This window comes from Gallinula chloropus (assembly GCF_964237585.1).
Source record: "Gallinula chloropus genome assembly, chromosome: 1".
NCBI lineage: Eukaryota > Metazoa > Chordata > Aves > Gruiformes > Rallidae > Gallinula > Gallinula chloropus.
In genome coordinates this window covers 212870263-212888132 of record NC_140085.1, presented here as the reverse complement: position 1 = coordinate 212888132, position 17870 = coordinate 212870263, and the positions used below count along the sequence as shown (strand labels likewise).

Below are 17870 nucleotides of genomic sequence, written 5' to 3'. Positions count from 1 at the left end.
AAAGCAGCTGTTCAAGAAAAGGTCCCAGGGAAAGTTGTCAAGATAACTCCAACCACAGGAATTCAGGACTGGTCACAAACCAACTATACTAAACCAGAGAATATGGTTTCTGGAAGCCATATGCTAGTGCTCTCTTCTCAGTGCCGATGTCCTGCGGCATCAGGCAGTGTCAGTGCCTTCCTAGTGCTGAAAAAAATCACAACATCGTGCACTCTTATTTCAGATTTCCCGAGGGGATGCAAGGGAAAGGGCAGTGAGTGATGTATTCAAAGAGGCAGCTCTATTTATACCTCCTTTCTACTCTCTTGGAGTAGTAAGTAATGAAGAACACAGTAACAATAAAAGCAACAAATATGAAAGAGATAAAGGCTAATAATGATTTTCTGGTTCGGAAGTAGTGGCATCCAGGACACAAGGCAATCTCTTCTGGGCAGGTCTGCTCAGGAGTTTCAGGACCAGGAAAACCATTGTTGTCAATTATTTCTCTGTAATGTTTCATAGAGGGCTTGGGTTCATATTGATTTGCAATGTAACTGTAGAGACCATACTTAGGAGCAGTCTTGTCGTTAAAAGAATAGACAAAATATCCTTGCAGGTTCACATGATCAAAGGTGGAGGCTGCAAAAGAACAACAGAGAGTGGAAGAAATGAATAAACATCACTTTGGCAGTCACAAGCAGTACCACACAGCCAAAGCAGGGCCTGCATCTGCCCTTCTCCTCCCAAAAATAAGGTAAGGTACATCTGTGGAGTGTTTGTCATAAAAAGTAAGGATCTGTCAGCCACTGCCAGACAGCACGATCTGCAAGCATCCTGCAATTTATTTCCTTGTGCTTGGTAAACACAGCTGTGAGTGGATGGCTGTGTTTCCTGATCAGCCTGTGGTGGAAAGACAGTGCTCTCTCTTATGCATGAAGGGAGGAATACAGGTTTGGGTGTTCCTGCAGCTGGATTTCTGCAGCTTGTTTCTCTGAAGGGGATGGCCAAGGAACAGAGGACCTCAGGCTGCACTTCTCACCAGGCAAAGGGACAGTGGCATCAGGAAAAGGCACACCCATGCTAAGGTCATGTACTGGCTTCTCACCAGTGCAAGTGGAAGGGTCATGCAGAGGCCTGGAGCATCTCCCCTGTGAGGAAAGGCTGAGTGAGCTGCGACTGTTCAGCCTGGAGAAAAGAAGACTAAGGGGGGACCTAATGAATATCTATAAGTATCTGAAGCATGGAACGCAGGGGGAATGGGCAGCCCCTTTTCTGTGTCTGTGGAGACAGGACAAGGAGCAATGGCTGCAAGTTGGAGCACAGGAAGTTCCACACCAACATGGGGAAGAACTTTTCCCCAGTGAGGGTGCCAGAGCCCTGGGACAGGCTGCCCAGGGAGGTGGTGGAGTCTCCATCTCTGGAGAGATTCCAGCCCCGTCTGGACGCCTGTCTGTGCAATAGGAGCTGGGGAGCTGCTTTGGCAGAGGGGTTGGACCCCATGATCTCTCCAGATCCCTTCCAACCTCTACAATTCTGTGATTCTGTGATTCCAGTACACAGTACAGAACCCTTTGGACTAAGGCTGTATTTTTAAGTAAGCTTTGTACACTGCAGCTTTGGGAATTGAAAAACAGCAACAATAACCATCTATGTAACGTTACATCCACATACAGTTTTACAAACGCTGGTGAATTATCCCGAGCAGCAGCTCTGTACAAGGGCAGGTAAATATTATTTCATTTTACACATGAAATGTAGGTTAGAGGTGCATGTCCTGCATGTGGCTACAGAAAGAATTATTTCCAGAGGTATATGAAAATTCAGCGATTGTTAGCTTTCAGTCCTGTGTTCATCTGCTAGAAGGTGAATCTGTTAGAAACAGTGATTATGAGAGATATAGATAGATAAAGAGATACAGTTTGCATTTACTACTGTGGACTGATCAGTTTTATCAAGGGGATTGATGGCTCAAAAGTGAATGCTCCAGCTGCTGGACCTCTTCCAGTAGCCAAGTTAGCAGTATGGATTGTAGGTATGTTGTTAGTAAGGCCTCATACAGGTCATCTTGGATGAGGAACTCAGGTCAGTAACAAGAGAGGGCTAGAATCATAGAATCACAGAATCGTAGGGGTTGGAAGGGACCTGGAGAGATCATGGGGTCCAACCCCCCTGCCAAAGCAGCTCCCCAGCTCATATTGCACAGACAGGTGTCCAGACGGGGCTGGAATCTCTCCAGAGATGGAGACTCCACCACCTCCCTGGGCAGCCTGTCCCAGGGCTCTGGCACCCTCACTGGGCAAAAGTTCTTCCCCATGTTGGTGTGGAACTCCCTGTGCTCCAACTTGCAGCCATTGCCCCTTGTCCTGTCTCCACAGACACTGAAAAGGGGCTGCCCATTCCCCCTGCATCCCATCCTTCAGATATTTATAAACATTCATAAGGTCCCCCCTTAGTCTTCTTTTCTCAAGGCTGAACAGTCCCAGCTCACTCAGCCTCTCCTCACAGGGGAGATGCTCCAGGCCCTTCAGCATCTTTGTAGCCTCCTCTGGACTCTCTCCAGGAGATCCCTGTCCTTTTTATCCCAGGGAGCCCAGAACTGGACACAACACTCCAGGTGGGGCCTGACCAGGGCAGAGTAGAGGGGGAGGATCACCTCCTGTGACCTGCTGGCCACACTCCTCCTGATACACCCCAGGATCCCATTGTCTCTCTCAGCCCCCAGGGCATTCATCTGCACAAACCTGTTGGCTCCCCTGGAACAAGGCAGGTGAGCAACACTACACACACCAACACTGCCACATGCAGTCCCCTGAAACCAGCTGGAGCGAAGGCAGGATAGGAACTTCAAGGCAAGAACACACATGTACCAAATCCCCTCTAATTCCTCTCCAGCGCTGACACTGAGGTAAGGACACAAGATGTGTGATTCATGCCAGTGCACAGGGTCTTGGGGAAAAAAGAATACAAGTTTTGGATAAACCTGGCTCAGTCGTGATGCCAAGGTTAAGAGCTTGCTCCCTGTGCAAGGACAACATGGACAAAAGAAGAATTACAGAGTGGGAAAAGAAAAGAGAATGCAAAAGCTGGTATTACTGGCAGACCAAAGACTGTGGAGGAGTGTATGATGTCAGAAGTGGGAGAATGAGCTTCAGGGCAAGTATTATAGCTGGTCAGCAGGGAGAGATTCATCCATGATGAAAAAGGTGGAAAATACAGCTTACATGTGATGGTGAAGTTGAAAAATGTAGGAGCTATTTCCAGGCTGGGGAGAAGAGGAGAGAAGGAAGTGATTGGAGTCTTCTGGTACCAGATCAGTACGAATGGCAAAGTTATGGAAAAATCAGGGGATGTACAGAAGTTCTGGCTAGCAGGATCTGGGAGAAAAGCCTGTATCAATACATGCTTTGAAAACAGGAGTGCCAAGAACTGGTACAGTCTAAAATAGCAGGAAGGAGAGAAGCAATACGGAAAAAAAACAGACTGAAAATGTAAGAACAAGTGTAGCCAAGGTAAGATTTTTAACTACAGATGCAGAAAACATGCACCCAGTGCTTTAAAATGCTGGAGAAGGAATTCTTGGGCACTTAATATTGATGTTCAGTAAATCCTGAGACAGGTGGAAATTCCAGAGGAGGAAGTTAAAGCCCATACTTAACAGAGTGGACAGGATGACCTAGCAAATTATGGAACTGCCAGCCATCCTTCACTACCTAGCAAAAGAGTGGAATAGATTATATAAGGCTTGATAAATAAGAATTACAGGACATATATATGATTAATGCCAACCAGCTTAGCTTTATGAAAAATAAATCTTGTCAAACTAACTTGACATCTTTTTTTATAAGATCAGCAGATCAATAAAAGTAATGATGTTTGATGTAATATACTTAGAACTTCACAAGGCAACTGACTTTGTATTATATGGCATTTGGATCAAGAAACAGAATGTTAGGAGGTCAAGGGAAGTGCATAATTAACAGACTTCAGCCGATCTCACACAGAACTGCTACGTCTGGAAATGGAGCTGCAGGTAAGCAAGAGTCACAGTAGGTGTGTTTCTAACACAGCTGTGGAGAGTGGCTTTTAGCACATGGATGTTTAATGATCTTGAATGTATCTGTGAGCAGAAGGAACAGTAAAACTATTCCTCTCAATATCTGCAAATAACGCAGAGATTAGGGACACAGTTTAGCTGGTGTCACAAGCTTTGTACAAGCAACTGGCACTTGAACATGACCAAATGAGAGGATGTCAAAGAACAAGAAGATCACACGTTGCCTGAGGGAGTTCTGCCTGGGGGGCAAGACTCTGCAGTGGAGTCTGAACTCTCAGTAGGTAACCACAGGGTGTGTGTAACCAACCTGCTGCCGTGGCCAAAAGGGCTACTGGTCTGCCTAGACATAGGAAAGAGGAGGAAAAGGTTACACTATACCTGCCCAGAAGTCTTAAAACTGAAGCTATAGAGGTTAATTCCAGAAGTGAAATTTGTATGTACCTATACACACACTTATATAAAAAACCCAGTAAATATCTGGCCACTGCAACAGCTTACAGTGAGATGCAGAAGGTTCTCCATCAGTAAAAATTCTCTCATTGGGCTTTTGTGCTTTTCTTAAAAAAGTCATCCTGTTGTATGACAGGATGACTCAAAGTGCCTCCTTTTTTTGCCTTATAATTTATGAATCTCTGAGATAGAGAAAAAAAACTGGTTTGGGTTCTGAATAGCAGGAAAGAGTCCAGGAAATGGCATAATGAGGTAGATAGCTGAATTATTATGAAGATCGCTGTTGGATAAGATCACTGTTGGATAAGATACAGAGACAGCTGAAGAACAGAACTCAGACTCAGCCCTGAGGCACATCAGTGGAGAAAAGCAACAAAGAAAAACAACAGTAGATGTGCAATAAGAAAATCTGACTAAATACATGTGGAGCTATTCACATATCTACTTAAATTTATTGAATCCACAAAACATTCTTCCCCTGTCTTATGCAGGATACATGCAAGGTTAAGTCTTCCTGATGTTTAATAACACCAATCAATGGCAAAGCAAAGGAAAAACAGTCTGTTATGCTGTAATAACTTCTCATTTATGGGATTTATGGGGTTTTTTTTAAGTTAGGCATATTCTATCACACAGTGTGTATTAATACTGGGACCTGTGACGTATGAGCCATCTATGGTTCCTTACCTTTTAAAGCTTCGTTGACGTAATTCTGTATGTAATACACTCTGAGCTTGTCATGCACCATATTCTGGTCATCATCAATTCCATTAGCCATAATGTAAATTGGGACATCACCATACTTTGATTTCACCCACTTGAGTAGCTTACGGAGTCCCCACGGCACTACGGCAGCTCTGCTGGGAGAGTGCAGCCAGGTGATGTCACTGATCATCTGAACTTCAAGATAGTGGTCGTACTTCAGCGCGTCTTCTTTCTCCCAGCCCACGAGGGTGGTAGTGTAGTGACTCAAGGCAAAGAAGTCAAATGAGCCCTGGATTAACTTCTTTTCTTCTTCTGAGAAAGAAGGCAAGTGGAAATTATACAGGTCGGCGCTGTTTCTTCGGTGGAGCCACGTTCTCATCACCTCTGGGTAGTCACCATTTCCAAAGATGGGCTCTGCCAGCCAGCCGATGTCAAACTCTAAAATCCTGTCAGCCACTTGTTGGTCATTCCTGGAAAAGGGACAAGCTGGTTCTACCCAGTCAGCTTGCAGAGCTATAGATATCTTACCCTTCTGAGCTCCCCTGAATTCTCTGTCATAAAGATGCCAGGCTTTTGCATGGGCCTTCAACAGATTGTGCCCCGCGGTGTACGTCAGGTTTTTCACCGGCGGTTCATTTACTGTGATCCAAAATTTGACGTAGTCCCCAAGACTTGTAAAGCAGAATTTGGCATACTCAACAAAAGCCTGAACAGTTTCTGGGTTTTCCCAAGCTCCGTATTTGGCAAGGGAAACTGGAAGCTCTTGGTTCTCAGCCATAGGTTGCCATAAAGCAACAACAGGGGTTATGTTAACCCTGAGAAGTTCACTAGCAAAACACTGATAATAGTGCACAAGGGTGTGGTTGATTAGAGAAAGGTTGCCTAAAGGAAGGATTAAAGACCATTTCAGTGAAAAATGGAAGTGTGTGACATGCATTTCCTGCAGGAGAGAGATCTGGAGCCTGATAGCAGCGAAGTCAACACAGTGGCGCTTGCGTTGCGGGGTGAAAACTCCATCCACTTTAATGAGCTTCTTCGTCTGGTGAACATCCCACACATAAACATTAGAGTCAACAAACTGGGTGGGCATTGTGTCTACCTAGGTAGAATAAGAAACATACCAGACTCAAGCTGTTTCTTCTAGGTAGGTGGGAACATCATAACCATCAGTCACACCATACAGAAAGAGTATTTTAAGTCAAAACACTGCATTTTGCAAGGCTCTTGCATCTCTAATAGAGTGACTTCTGTGGGTCATATGAATAAATTGATCTTCTATTTACACATGATGCCAGGAAAGTACCATATCTACATACCCTTCATAGAATCACAGAATCACAAGGTTGAAAAGACCTTGGAAGATCATCAAGTCCAACCATTCCCATCCTAAGCTAAAACAGATCCCTAAGTACCTCAGCTACCCTTTTTCTGAACACATCCAGGGAAGGTGACTCAACCCCCTCCCTGGGCAGCCTGTTCCAGGCCCTGACAACTCTGTCAGGAAAACATTTGTTTCTAATGTCCAATCTGTCCCTGCCCTGGCACAGCTTCATGCCATTGCCCCTTGTCCCATCTCCTGTCCCCTGGCTGGAGAGACCATCGCCCACCTCTCTACAAACTCCCTTCAGGTAGTTGTAGGTGGGGAGAAGGTCTCCCCTCAGCCTCCTCTTCCCCAGGCTAAACACCCCCAGCTCCCTCAGCCGCTCCTCAGAGGATTTGCCCTCCAGCCCCTTCCCCAGCCTGGTTGCCCTTCTCTGCACTCGCTCCAGGACCTCAATGTCCTTCTGATGGTGAGGAGCCCAGAACTGGACACAGCACTCAAGGTGTGGCCTCACCAATGCCCAGTCCAGGGGCACAATTACCTCCCTAGACCTACTGGCCACACTGTTTCTGATACAAGCCAAGATGCCATTGGCCTTCTTGACCGTCCTACCTTCCAAACAAGCTTATGCTGATGGTCACCATGTTTGTACCTTCTCCAGATTGCACCAGACAGTATGGGAAACAAGGGATTGCTCAGGCATAAGGCACTAAGCCTGTGACAGATCTCCAGAGAAGCAGATCTTCAGCAAAGACTACAGTCATTTTTAAAATGTTTTTCTTTCAAGATTAAGAAGCTACACCAAAGGCCCTACACAGAGACTGTCTGGTGTAAATTACCCAGTAGCTTCTGTTTCAAGACCACTCCCTGAACGCAGTAAAAGAAATAATGAATGCAACATCATTTCTGTGTTCGCTTCCTGACTATGATGAAAGATGAATAATGCTCTGCACTTGGTTTTTAGCATGAATTCAGTTGACAAGCAAATTTTTTCCTTCTTGCTAAAGATGTCTTTTTTGTTTAACTCATACTGAACTCATTTCCAAGTTATTTCAGCAGGCTGTTGATGTCTGAATCAATTTTTTTTTTCTGGACCTCCAAGTAAACCCTCTCTCTATATATATATGTCATTCCAACAAGAAATGCATTTCCTGTAAATCTTTAGGCTTTCAGATGCCAGAATTGCTTGTATGACATACTGGACACCATAGGGGATATGCTTCTCAGGGTACCACAGAATTAGCCTTTCATTTTTAAATTAATATTGCAAACACCATAAAGACTAGAATATGGAAAAGTGAATTACTTAAAGTTATGCCCAGTGTAAAATCTCTTCAGTCATACTCTAAACATAACTCCTACAAGAAAGATCCAAGCTACAAGATACTGGTCCCACGTGTGTTTATTTGTCCTTTTTTCCTTTTTCATTCCCTTAGCACATGGTTTTCCCCTGAGTTCAGGTTTCCTTGTCCTGCCCTCTGTTTGAAAAGCAGGTGTCAGCCTACAACCAGTGTTCAACTTGTAGCTGAAGCTCTGCGGACTGTATAAAGAAACTGCTGAAAATCAGTTGCTATTTTCTCCGGAGAGGTCAGTACTGTGCTTATAGAAGAAAGTAATAAAAAACAGCATGTCTGAGGGAAATTGCTTTGCTGGAGAATTGTCCCTTGTAGATTACTAAAGCATGCATTGCCACTAATACTGTGGGAATGCTGTCAAAAGAGTTTTTCCACTGTGATGCATCTACAAATCATCCTACCTGAGCCTTAGAGCACAGAACGTCTGAACCGCCTTTTGAAATGAAAATATTCAGCTTTGAAGGTTTTGGGGATGGGAGGCATTTTTTTAACTGTCTGAGGCTGACTGACTCCACAACTCTGTAGCTGTTATTGATCCCAAAGGCAGCAATTCCGTTTTCCAATCCCTAATCTATCTGGGAGTTAGGAGGATAAAGACTGTTGAGTTTTCTTGGAAATCAGTGTGGCAGATGAGGGGGTCGCTGTAATTTTAAGAGAACAAAGTTAGATCTTCACTTCTGGAATGAGAAAAACCAAACCATTCCCTTAAAAAGATTATGCCTTTGTGGAAAATCCAAATTAAAAATTCTGTTCTTGGATCCAGCCTCAGAGCTGGATTTAACCACACCTCTTTGCTGTGGTTAGAGAAGCTCTGCAAGCCAAAACAGCATCTAAGAATTACAGAGCCAAACTGTTAAAAGAGACTGCAACTAAGATGCAACTACTCCTCATGTTATAAAGTCTTACAATTTGAAAGATTCTCCCAAAAGTACCAGATTTAGTTGGGATAAAGAGTGAAAAGTGGATCTGTGAGCTAGCTAGGTGCAATCCCAGGGCCTCTGTCAGACACAGTACTAGAGAAAAGAGGAATGCAGGAATGTCATCTTAACCTAGCATTATTTGTTCTTTTTCAACAAGAGCCCTCTAACAGCTGTACTGGGATCTATATGGATGGATAAGATGTAGAAACATGCCACTGGAGTTTTAGGAGCTTTCAGGGAGTTTTCTAAAATACATATTATCACAGCAGACAAATATCTTACCATTAATTATGGACATGAAAAAGCAATAATATGCCAGAGATTAGGACATCTGGAACCATGCTCCAACAGATGTAATCAACTGGAGGTCCCTTCCAACCCCTGCAATTCTGTGAATCTGTGACTGACTTCTAGCAACTGTTAACCTCTACTGCCCCTCTACTCTGCTCTAGTGAGACCTCACCTGGAGTACTGTGTCCAGCTCTGGAGCCCTCAACACAAGGAGGACATGGATCTGTTGGAGCGTGTCCAGAGGAGCAGCCACACAAATGATCAAAGGGCTGGAGCACCTCTCCTATGAAGACAGGCTGAGAGAGTTGGGCTTGTTCAGCCTGGAGAAGAGAAGGCTCCAGGGGGACCTTATAGCAGCCTTCCAATATCTGAAAGGTGCCTGTAAGAAAGCTGGGGAAGAACTGTTCATGAGGGCATGTAGCAGTAGGACAAGGGATAATGGTTTTAAACTTGAGAAGGGGAGATTTAGGTTGGATATTAGGAAGAAGCTCTTCAATATGAGGGTGGTGGGTCACTGGAACAGGTTGGCCAGAGAGGTAGTGGAGGCTCTATCCTGGAGATATTCAAGGTCAGGCTTGATGGTACTATAAGCACCATGAACTAGTGAATAAGTCCCTGCTTACTGCAGGGGGTTGGACTAGATGACCTCTAAAGGTCTCTTCCACCCTAACACATTCTGTGATTCTATGATGATAACATTACATGCCCAGGGAAGATAAGCATCAGACAGACCCCTTGCAATTGCTGTATGTTTTTTCCAAAATAGTATTTATTGCATCTCAATTTGATTGGATATCCTTGGTCACACACAGAAGTCTAGTGAAGACTGAGAGACAGAGTGTTTGGCACAATAGCCTTGTACCCTTCTCCTTGCAGTACTGTGGTAACACGTATCAGCAAAGACACCCTATTCAGCAAGTTTATCAATATGAACCTGGGCACTGAGCTGGCAGGTCAGTCTGTCAGCTCTATGGCCCAACTCACCTGAATGTAGTTGTCAACAATTCCCCAAGCGAAGCCACAGGGGAAAGTCCCTTCTAGGGGCTGGTTTTCAGGCAATGGTGGGAAGCCGTTTTTTTCTATCAGCTTTTGATAGAACAGGACAGAAGATTTGGGCATCAGCTTCTTGTCGTGGCTTTGAAAATCAACATAAAACAACCCACGTCGAATGCTGTATCCCCTGTGCCATTCAAAGCCATCCAGGAGGGACCAGACAGTGTAGCCAAACACATTAACTCTGTCATACCGGATGGCTGAGGAAAGGAGAAAGGCAGCTTTATCACAGTGCTTGTTTTCCTTCTGCAAATTACACCACAGCAGCATTAGTTTGGTATTCATGTGTAAGAACAATGCAATAGGTCAGGTAAGTAGCTCAGGGCATCTCTCAAAGCCTGTTCAGGGGAGATATTCCAACTGCACTCGGAGAGATGCCAGGGCATGGGTGCACCGTGCAAGGCAGCAGAGGTACCTGGCTTGGCTTTAAACAAGCCAGATTTAGAAAGTGAAGCAGAGCAGCAGTGGTTTGAGCAGTGGTGCTGATGAGGTGTCCCAAACCTCAGCCTCAGAGCAGAGCACGCTACATCTGACACTGTTTGCAGCACCCAAGCTGCACTGCACCCCACCGAGCACCCACTGCAGCTCGCTCTGGGGTAGCTTAAGTGCCATTAATGCAGCACTACACTGCATGATGATCCTTCCCCTCCACTACAAATACATATTGAGAAAACCCTGACAACACTTTCGGTGTGCTGATGAACTTTTACCACCATGGATTTTAAGGAGAAGCGATAACACAGGTGGACCCTCTTTGTTTGAGCATTTTCTTTACATCTTTTATGGCACAGCATTTCCCAGCTTGAATATTCAGCAGTTTCTAAAAAGATGTTTATGTTCTGGGTCAACTGTTTTACCTTTAATAATCACCACACACTTTGTAGGTTAAGATCAAGGTCTACTGGCATCTGTTAGTAGTGCCAGCTTTACAGTTTTCTTTTGAGATTCCAAATAATGCTCACTTTTAGTTATAATAAACACTGAGATTCATCAAAATGTTCCTGAGCAAGGCTTGGCTTCAGGAAAGCACAAAGGAGTGTGCTTACTTTAATTACATAATTAGACCCACCCTAATTCAGCAGTGCATTTAAGCACGTTCTTAACTGTTCTTTTGAACTTGAGGTTGGCTCTGTAGCCAGCTTCAGTTTATCTTTATTACTCACCATCTTCTGTCAACCCAAAATGGGTACTGACTGAACATAATATTCCAGCCTAGTCACACTGAAAGCATTATTTCAGGCAACCAGAATATCAAGATCCTCATTTCCTGGTTCTATTAATCCACCTCATTGCAATCATTTATGAAGGGCCACATGGATTCTCCATTGTAACCCTGTTTGAATCAATTAAATGAACTGTGGTTAAATAAGCAATGAATTTGGCCCAGTCTCTATCAGAGGTCATGAGAAAATGTCTGAGGAAGTGGAATATTTCTCCTCCTAAAGGCATCATTCTTTTGTGTTTGGCAAATGCCAGTATTTTTCTAACCTCTGCATGCATCCATGATGACATCTGCCATACCAGCAGAGTAAAAGCCAACACAGGTCCACTTTGTGAACTGGCTTCAGTGAGAATTTCTCTTTGAACAGCATCTCTCATCCCTTCTGTAAGTCATCACATAACACTCCCACACTTCCTGAGCACCTCATCAAGATTCTCCTCCAATCCTGCTTTAAAAATGCATTCCCTTTTAAGTGTCACCCATGAAAGAAGCAACATGACAAATTTTTGGAAGTTCCAAAAGGTTTGGAAGTGTCCAATGTAGCATCCCAGGTGAACTGCATGTTACTGAAAAACCACAATGAAAATTATTGTCTTTTTTTCTTTTTCCTTTTCCTTTGCTCATCTCCCCTCTTTCTTACATCTGTTGGTGGGTAAGCCAGGTTGGCTGAAATCTAAACTGTCCTTGCTTCTGAAACTGGGTGGACTTGTCCATGCTACCTACTGGCAGTAACTCCTGACCTGAGGAATCCCCCCCAGCATGCCCAGACCTGTGCTACTGTGCAGGCCAGAAGTCTGCCAGAACTGGGTTGAAAATTAACCAGCACTTCAGTTCACACTCAGTTTAGCTCAGCAGTGTAGAAATAGTCCAAGGAAACATGGCACAACCCTAAGCATCAAATACAGATCCTTAAAATCTTCTGCTCAGCTGCTGTCCAGCCCCAGTGCATGAAGGTGAGGAGCACAAAGCCCACAGCCCCTACTTCCAAGTGGAAGGTGCCCAAGGATCTACGCTTTGCCTCCGGACATACCAAGGAATAGCTTGGTCTTGATCTGCCAGGGCACTGGCTGTTCCTGACCTCCTTAAGACTCTTTTGATTTCAGACCTGCTAATGACCTAACCCCTCAGTTAGTCAACATGGCAGAGGAGCTTGCATGCCCTCCTGGTCAACATGCTCCACTGTACAAAGAATAATCAACTTATTTGTTGCACCAGAGGCAGAGCAGGGGAGTGAACAAGGCCCTAGAGTAAGTGTTTAGATACCCACCCATATGAGAAAACATCTCCAACCCATTAGCAACTCTAATTAATGTTTAACTACTTTATACTGTAGCTCTATTTACTCTAGTCAACTCTAGTAAATGGTGTTTGGGGAGGGGGAAGAAGAAAGATCAATAATAGTAATTAATAGAAAGATTTAGGGGTGTGAACCCACACAAAGAAACTTTCCTGGGGAGAAAAAAAAAACCAAAAACATATGTATAGAGCTTGTCTACAGAGTGCAGTGTCACAATGGGCATCTACATTAGCACTTCAACTTAAATCCAGAGCACCCTTTTGAGCAAATCTCCCTCCTCATGACACTGGGGCCCCAGCTCTGGACACAGGACTCCAGATGGGGCCTCACGAGGGCAGAGTAGAGAGGGACAATCCCCTCCCTGTCCCTGCTGGCCACTCCTTGTGACTGCTGGACTGAATCTGGTGGTGAGTAGCTCACGAATCTCTACGTTACAGAGCCCTGCTGCACTGGATAGTCCTGTCCTAAGCCTGCTGAATGAGACAATATGTGTCTTCCTCTTTGCTCTTTAATGTTTTCCAGCAAGACTGCTCACATCCAACACGATGCCTTTTGTGGATCTTTCCCAACTAAATCCCCCTAGATGTTGCACAGAGAACTTTGGTATTTACACTGGATTTTGCAGAATCTAATGGGCAGATGAGTGGGGTGCAGTAATTTTCATTGTAATGATGCCAAAGTCCCTTCTGCAGATCCAGTCTGCCCCTACTTTTTTCTTTTTCTGTAAAAAAATTAGCCAACTGTTTAGATTTTTAACTTAAAATGACAAGACTGCTGTTTGTTGTTGCTGTTACTATTTACTGAGTGGCACATTAAAAGGAAAGAAACTCTGTAAACTGATTTTTTTTCCAGCCAGCTGTGACTAATAGGCAGATCCCTGGATGCAGGTCCAGCAAATTACAAGCTAAGCAGAAAAAAGGGTAGCAGGAATATGACCCCCTATAGCTCATCATCTGACTTTATGCAAACTAGAGATACTGTACTGGAAATGGTTAGTAACTGGTTTACGTTTCATTCCTCCCATCTTGGATGCACTGGGACTCCTCTGCATCTTCAGGAGTGCTGAGAGCAGAATTCAGGCCATTTTTGTTCATCCCTGTATGAAAATGGCAGTGTAACACAGTGGCTATCTCAGCTGATCTGACAGCTACAGCAATACTGGTTTTAAAACCAGAACAGTAAATTGTAGACAAGTAAATCAATTGCTAAATTTTAAATTAGGAAATTAGCAGACAATGAAGGTGGAAATTGGAATCCTGACAACTTCCTGGTGGCTACTATGATTGAAAACAATCTGTTCTGTCACAAGGAAATAGGAAAATAGGGAAAAAAACCCTCTTATACAAGGCAGTCTGTTTCTCTTACTGTTTGGAAAAAAATAATAGGTTAACAATATAAACAGTTTAGATTATATAGCCTCAAACATTCAGTTCTCCTTAACCTGTTGTGAATTCATATTAATGTGATTGATGTCCAGAGCTGCTCCAAGCTAAAATTTGTGCAAGGGCAACACTGAGAAGCAGAATGAAAAGGTTGAAAGTTTTAATTTACAATTTATTCTTTCAGCCTTACGCTCTCTTCAGAGGAACTCTTACTGCATAGTATTTACCATCCCACATATATATTCTCACATCTTGTGCATACACATTCATACATCTAAGAAGTGGAAAATAACCATTAATAAATAACACAGTAAATCTCCCTAAGTCCACTGAGAGCGTAGTGCTCACACATTGCACTTCCTCCCACCAAAGACAGCAGAACTTGATTTCAAAGGAGCATCAAGCTCACCAAATGCCATCTGCAGACATTAAGGGTATTCAGGAGCTAAAAAGAACAAACCCAGGAAAGGGATTTGAAGCCTTATTTCACAAGTGCCAAGATGAATGTTACAGACTAAAATTAGGTTTCAGCCTAGTTCTTTAACATGTCTCTCTAGACTCTTTTGCATTATGATTTTGTCAAGCACATGTTAATACAACCTCAGTCCTACCTTTTAAAGTTTCCATAATGAACTTTTTGAGATAGTAAATGTATTTGGCATCATCTCTCTTGGTGCTACCAGAAACAAACCAGCTGTTCTCCACAATGAATATTTGGGGGTTGTTATATTCACTGCTTATCCAGTAAAGAAGCTGCCTCAGGCTTACTGATTCCAACTGCTGGAATTTCATGTGGGAGTCCAAGAGCTGGAAACTCAGAGTAGCTCCAAAAGAAAGAGCAAAAAAGTCTGCTGTTCCCTTGATATACTTCTTCTCAACTTCACTGAATTCAGGCAACAGAGATGAGAGGTTACTCCTCATGCTCTCTGGATAGTCACCATCGATAAATATGGGCTTAGCAAACCATCCAAGAACAAATTCAAGGGATTTTTGACATTCTTTTATGTTTTTTTCAGACATATGTTGAGGTTTTATCCAGTGGGAGCTAAGGGCAATGGACACTTTTCCTCTTTGAGTTGGACGAAAGTGATCATTGTAGAGATGCCAGACTTTGGCGTGGGCCTGTTGGAAAGAAAGACTGCAATTAATGCACCTGAAATTCCATTTTAAGTAACATAATTAGTCTCAAGTACTGAGGTTCAGTGTCACATAGTAACCACATAAACATGCAATTGAGGGCTCAGGCTTATTCATTCATCAGCAGTTTACAACTCCTCCTTTAGTACCACATTAATACCATGGTTCAAGCAGAAATTGCTAGTTGGCCAGGAAAAAGAGTTTTCCATGAGATATTATTCCAGACACTGAACACACTCTTGGTAATTAACTAGGCACCTTTATTAACTTTTATTATTGGGTTCAGACTCAGTAATTTCACTATTAAAAAAAAAAACCAAACAACAAACCCACACCCACATTTCCCTAAACATGTTTCAATGTTTTCATTATAGAAATATCACTTTACCTGTAGATTCACATGTAAAGAAGGAAGGGTCATTCTTAAGAACTGCCTGGGTCTCTCAAACAATACAAAACAAAGAAACACCCTTGAACTTATCCCTGCCTGAACCAGATTGCTAGGAAAAGCTAGCAATCTGGATTTGGAGAAGCCTGGTGACAAACAATATACCAGCACTCCTGAAATATTATTTCAATAACTCGACTTAATTTGTTTTATTAAAATTTGCTATTTATCTCTACCATGACATTTCAACCACTTGTCTTGGTGTAATTTTATCTGTTAGTGTGGGGAGATCTTTTCTACCAAATGTGTTTTTTTTTTCCCCCCATGATCTTACAGAGGCAGTTGAAACAGTCTCTTGATGTTCCCTTTGAAAGCTAAATAGATTAAGTTCCTGGAGCCTCCTCGCATTATCTTCAGGCATAGCTTCAAGCCCTCTAACCATTCTCACTGCTCTCCTCTGATTCTCTTCCAATTTGTCATCATCTGTCTTAAACTGCAGAAGCAGAACTGGACATAATATGCCAGTGGTAGTCTTGCCAGCAGCAAAACAAGAGACAATTTAATACACTATTTCTGCTTATGTGGCCATAGCATTACCCTGTGAGCATATGCTCACCTAAAATACCTCAATTCCAAAGACTTTCACCATCTAGAAGGTATTTTTTTTACTTTGCACCTATCTTATTAAAGAATTTTGACTGCTCTATGAATCAACATCCTATTTTTTTTTGTCCTCTACACATTAGTAGAAATTGCAATGCTTCTTTTTCAAGGTCAGTGATAAAATATATGAGATTCTATTCATGTGAATAAAGCCTACTGGGTAACTATGCCCAGTCTGCATTTGCATTTGGAGATCTCTCAGTTAATAGGTGTTGTGACCACATGAACGTCCACTCTCACCATACAAATTCACAGGTGTGGGGAATACACATGACAGACTGTTATTTGGAATGTCACAGGCATTTTTAGCCCCCTCTGGAATATAAACTGTATAGAAAGCCTTACAATTCCCCTCCATGAAGTTGGTATGCTGGTAAATTTTATCATTAATGTATTGATAGCTGCTGTTCACTGTTTCCTTTGCAGACACTCTTACCATTCAAGCTTTGAACTGCAATGATTTCCAGCTGCCAGTGTTACTAGGAGCATTAAACAATTAAGATTATTAATCATTTTTGACGCAGACACTGTTAATTACCCAGGAAAAATAATGAATTCTATCATTCTACTGTTCTTGCAGAATTTTAATTCTCACTGCTGGGAGAAAAACAATGAAAGTGAAGGACAACTAAAGGTAAGATCAATAATCAAAGCTCATCTCAGTTGCCCACACACAAAAACCAGCTGCCTTTGAGTCCTCATGGGGTATATAAAACATCTGTGCAGATGTGAGACTAGTTCTAGAGGAGACTGAACCCATCCCCTCTTACAGTGGTCACCAAAACCCAAAGAGACCAATCTTCCAAACTCTGTTTCACAGCACACACATAGGTACATGTATCTGATCCCAGCTCTCAGTTCCAACTTCAACACACATGCCCTCATTTATTATACATCAAGAGCTCAACGAATCGTGGTGCAGTCCTACCATCTGTCTACATTAATACAATGGATTTGGTGAGAAACTAAATAGAGTTCCTACTTCAAAGTCTCATGTCAAAAATGAGAGCTGACCTAAGCACAGACTTGATTTACTTCACACCAAACCTCCATTATGCCAATGAAAGATGAAAAAGGCACTATGCCCCATGACCAAAGTGCTACATGCCCAACACTTTAACTATGATCTTAAACATACCATTGGGAACAAATACTCAAATTTGCCCACCCAGGTTTTCCCTCATAAAGGTGTTGTCTTCTGGTGGACCTGACTCATCCTCAGCTGTACTGTCTCAAATGTTACCACCATGCATTCTCAAACACACCATTTCATTTCTGCACTTGCAAGTATGCTGCCCACCCACAGCACACTTTGAGGACTATGGAGGACTTGCCCCATAATGCTTGGTCCTACTCCTATCAGTGGAGAGAGATCTTCCAGCATTTTAGTGTCCCTGCATCTACCACAAAGAAAGAAGGAAGGGAATCCTATGGGTTAGCCCTTTCCACATACAAGGAGGTCCTGTTTACTCCCTCGTTGCAAGGAAAAAATATGAAGTGTAACAAGAAGGGATTATCCTTCTCAGCTGTGCTTTCTAAGTGGGCCCCCAATACAAGAAAGATGTAGAACTGTTGGAGAGCGTTCAGAGGAGCCACAAAGATGATTAGAGGGCTGGAGCAGCTGCCCTATGAAGAGAGGCTGGGGGAGCTGGG

The 17870-nt window shown here is 43.2% G+C and overlaps 1 protein-coding gene across 1 annotated transcript in view; it reads right to left on the bottom strand.

Moving 5' to 3' along the window:
• Positions 1-280: 280 nt before the first annotated feature.
• KL (klotho) overlaps positions 281-17870 on the bottom strand; it is a gene marked incomplete at its 3' end in the record, with an annotated part of 55266 nt that continues 37676 nt past the window's right edge. The window contains exons 2-5 of the mRNA XM_084279067.1: positions 14641-15151; positions 10060-10328; positions 5171-6287; positions 281-618 (exon numbers count right to left, since the gene is read on the bottom strand). Coding sequence (XP_084135193.1) covers positions 281-618; positions 5171-6287; positions 10060-10328; positions 14641-15151 — 2235 coding nt within the window. The remainder of the gene's footprint in view (positions 619-5170; positions 6288-10059; positions 10329-14640; positions 15152-17870) is intronic.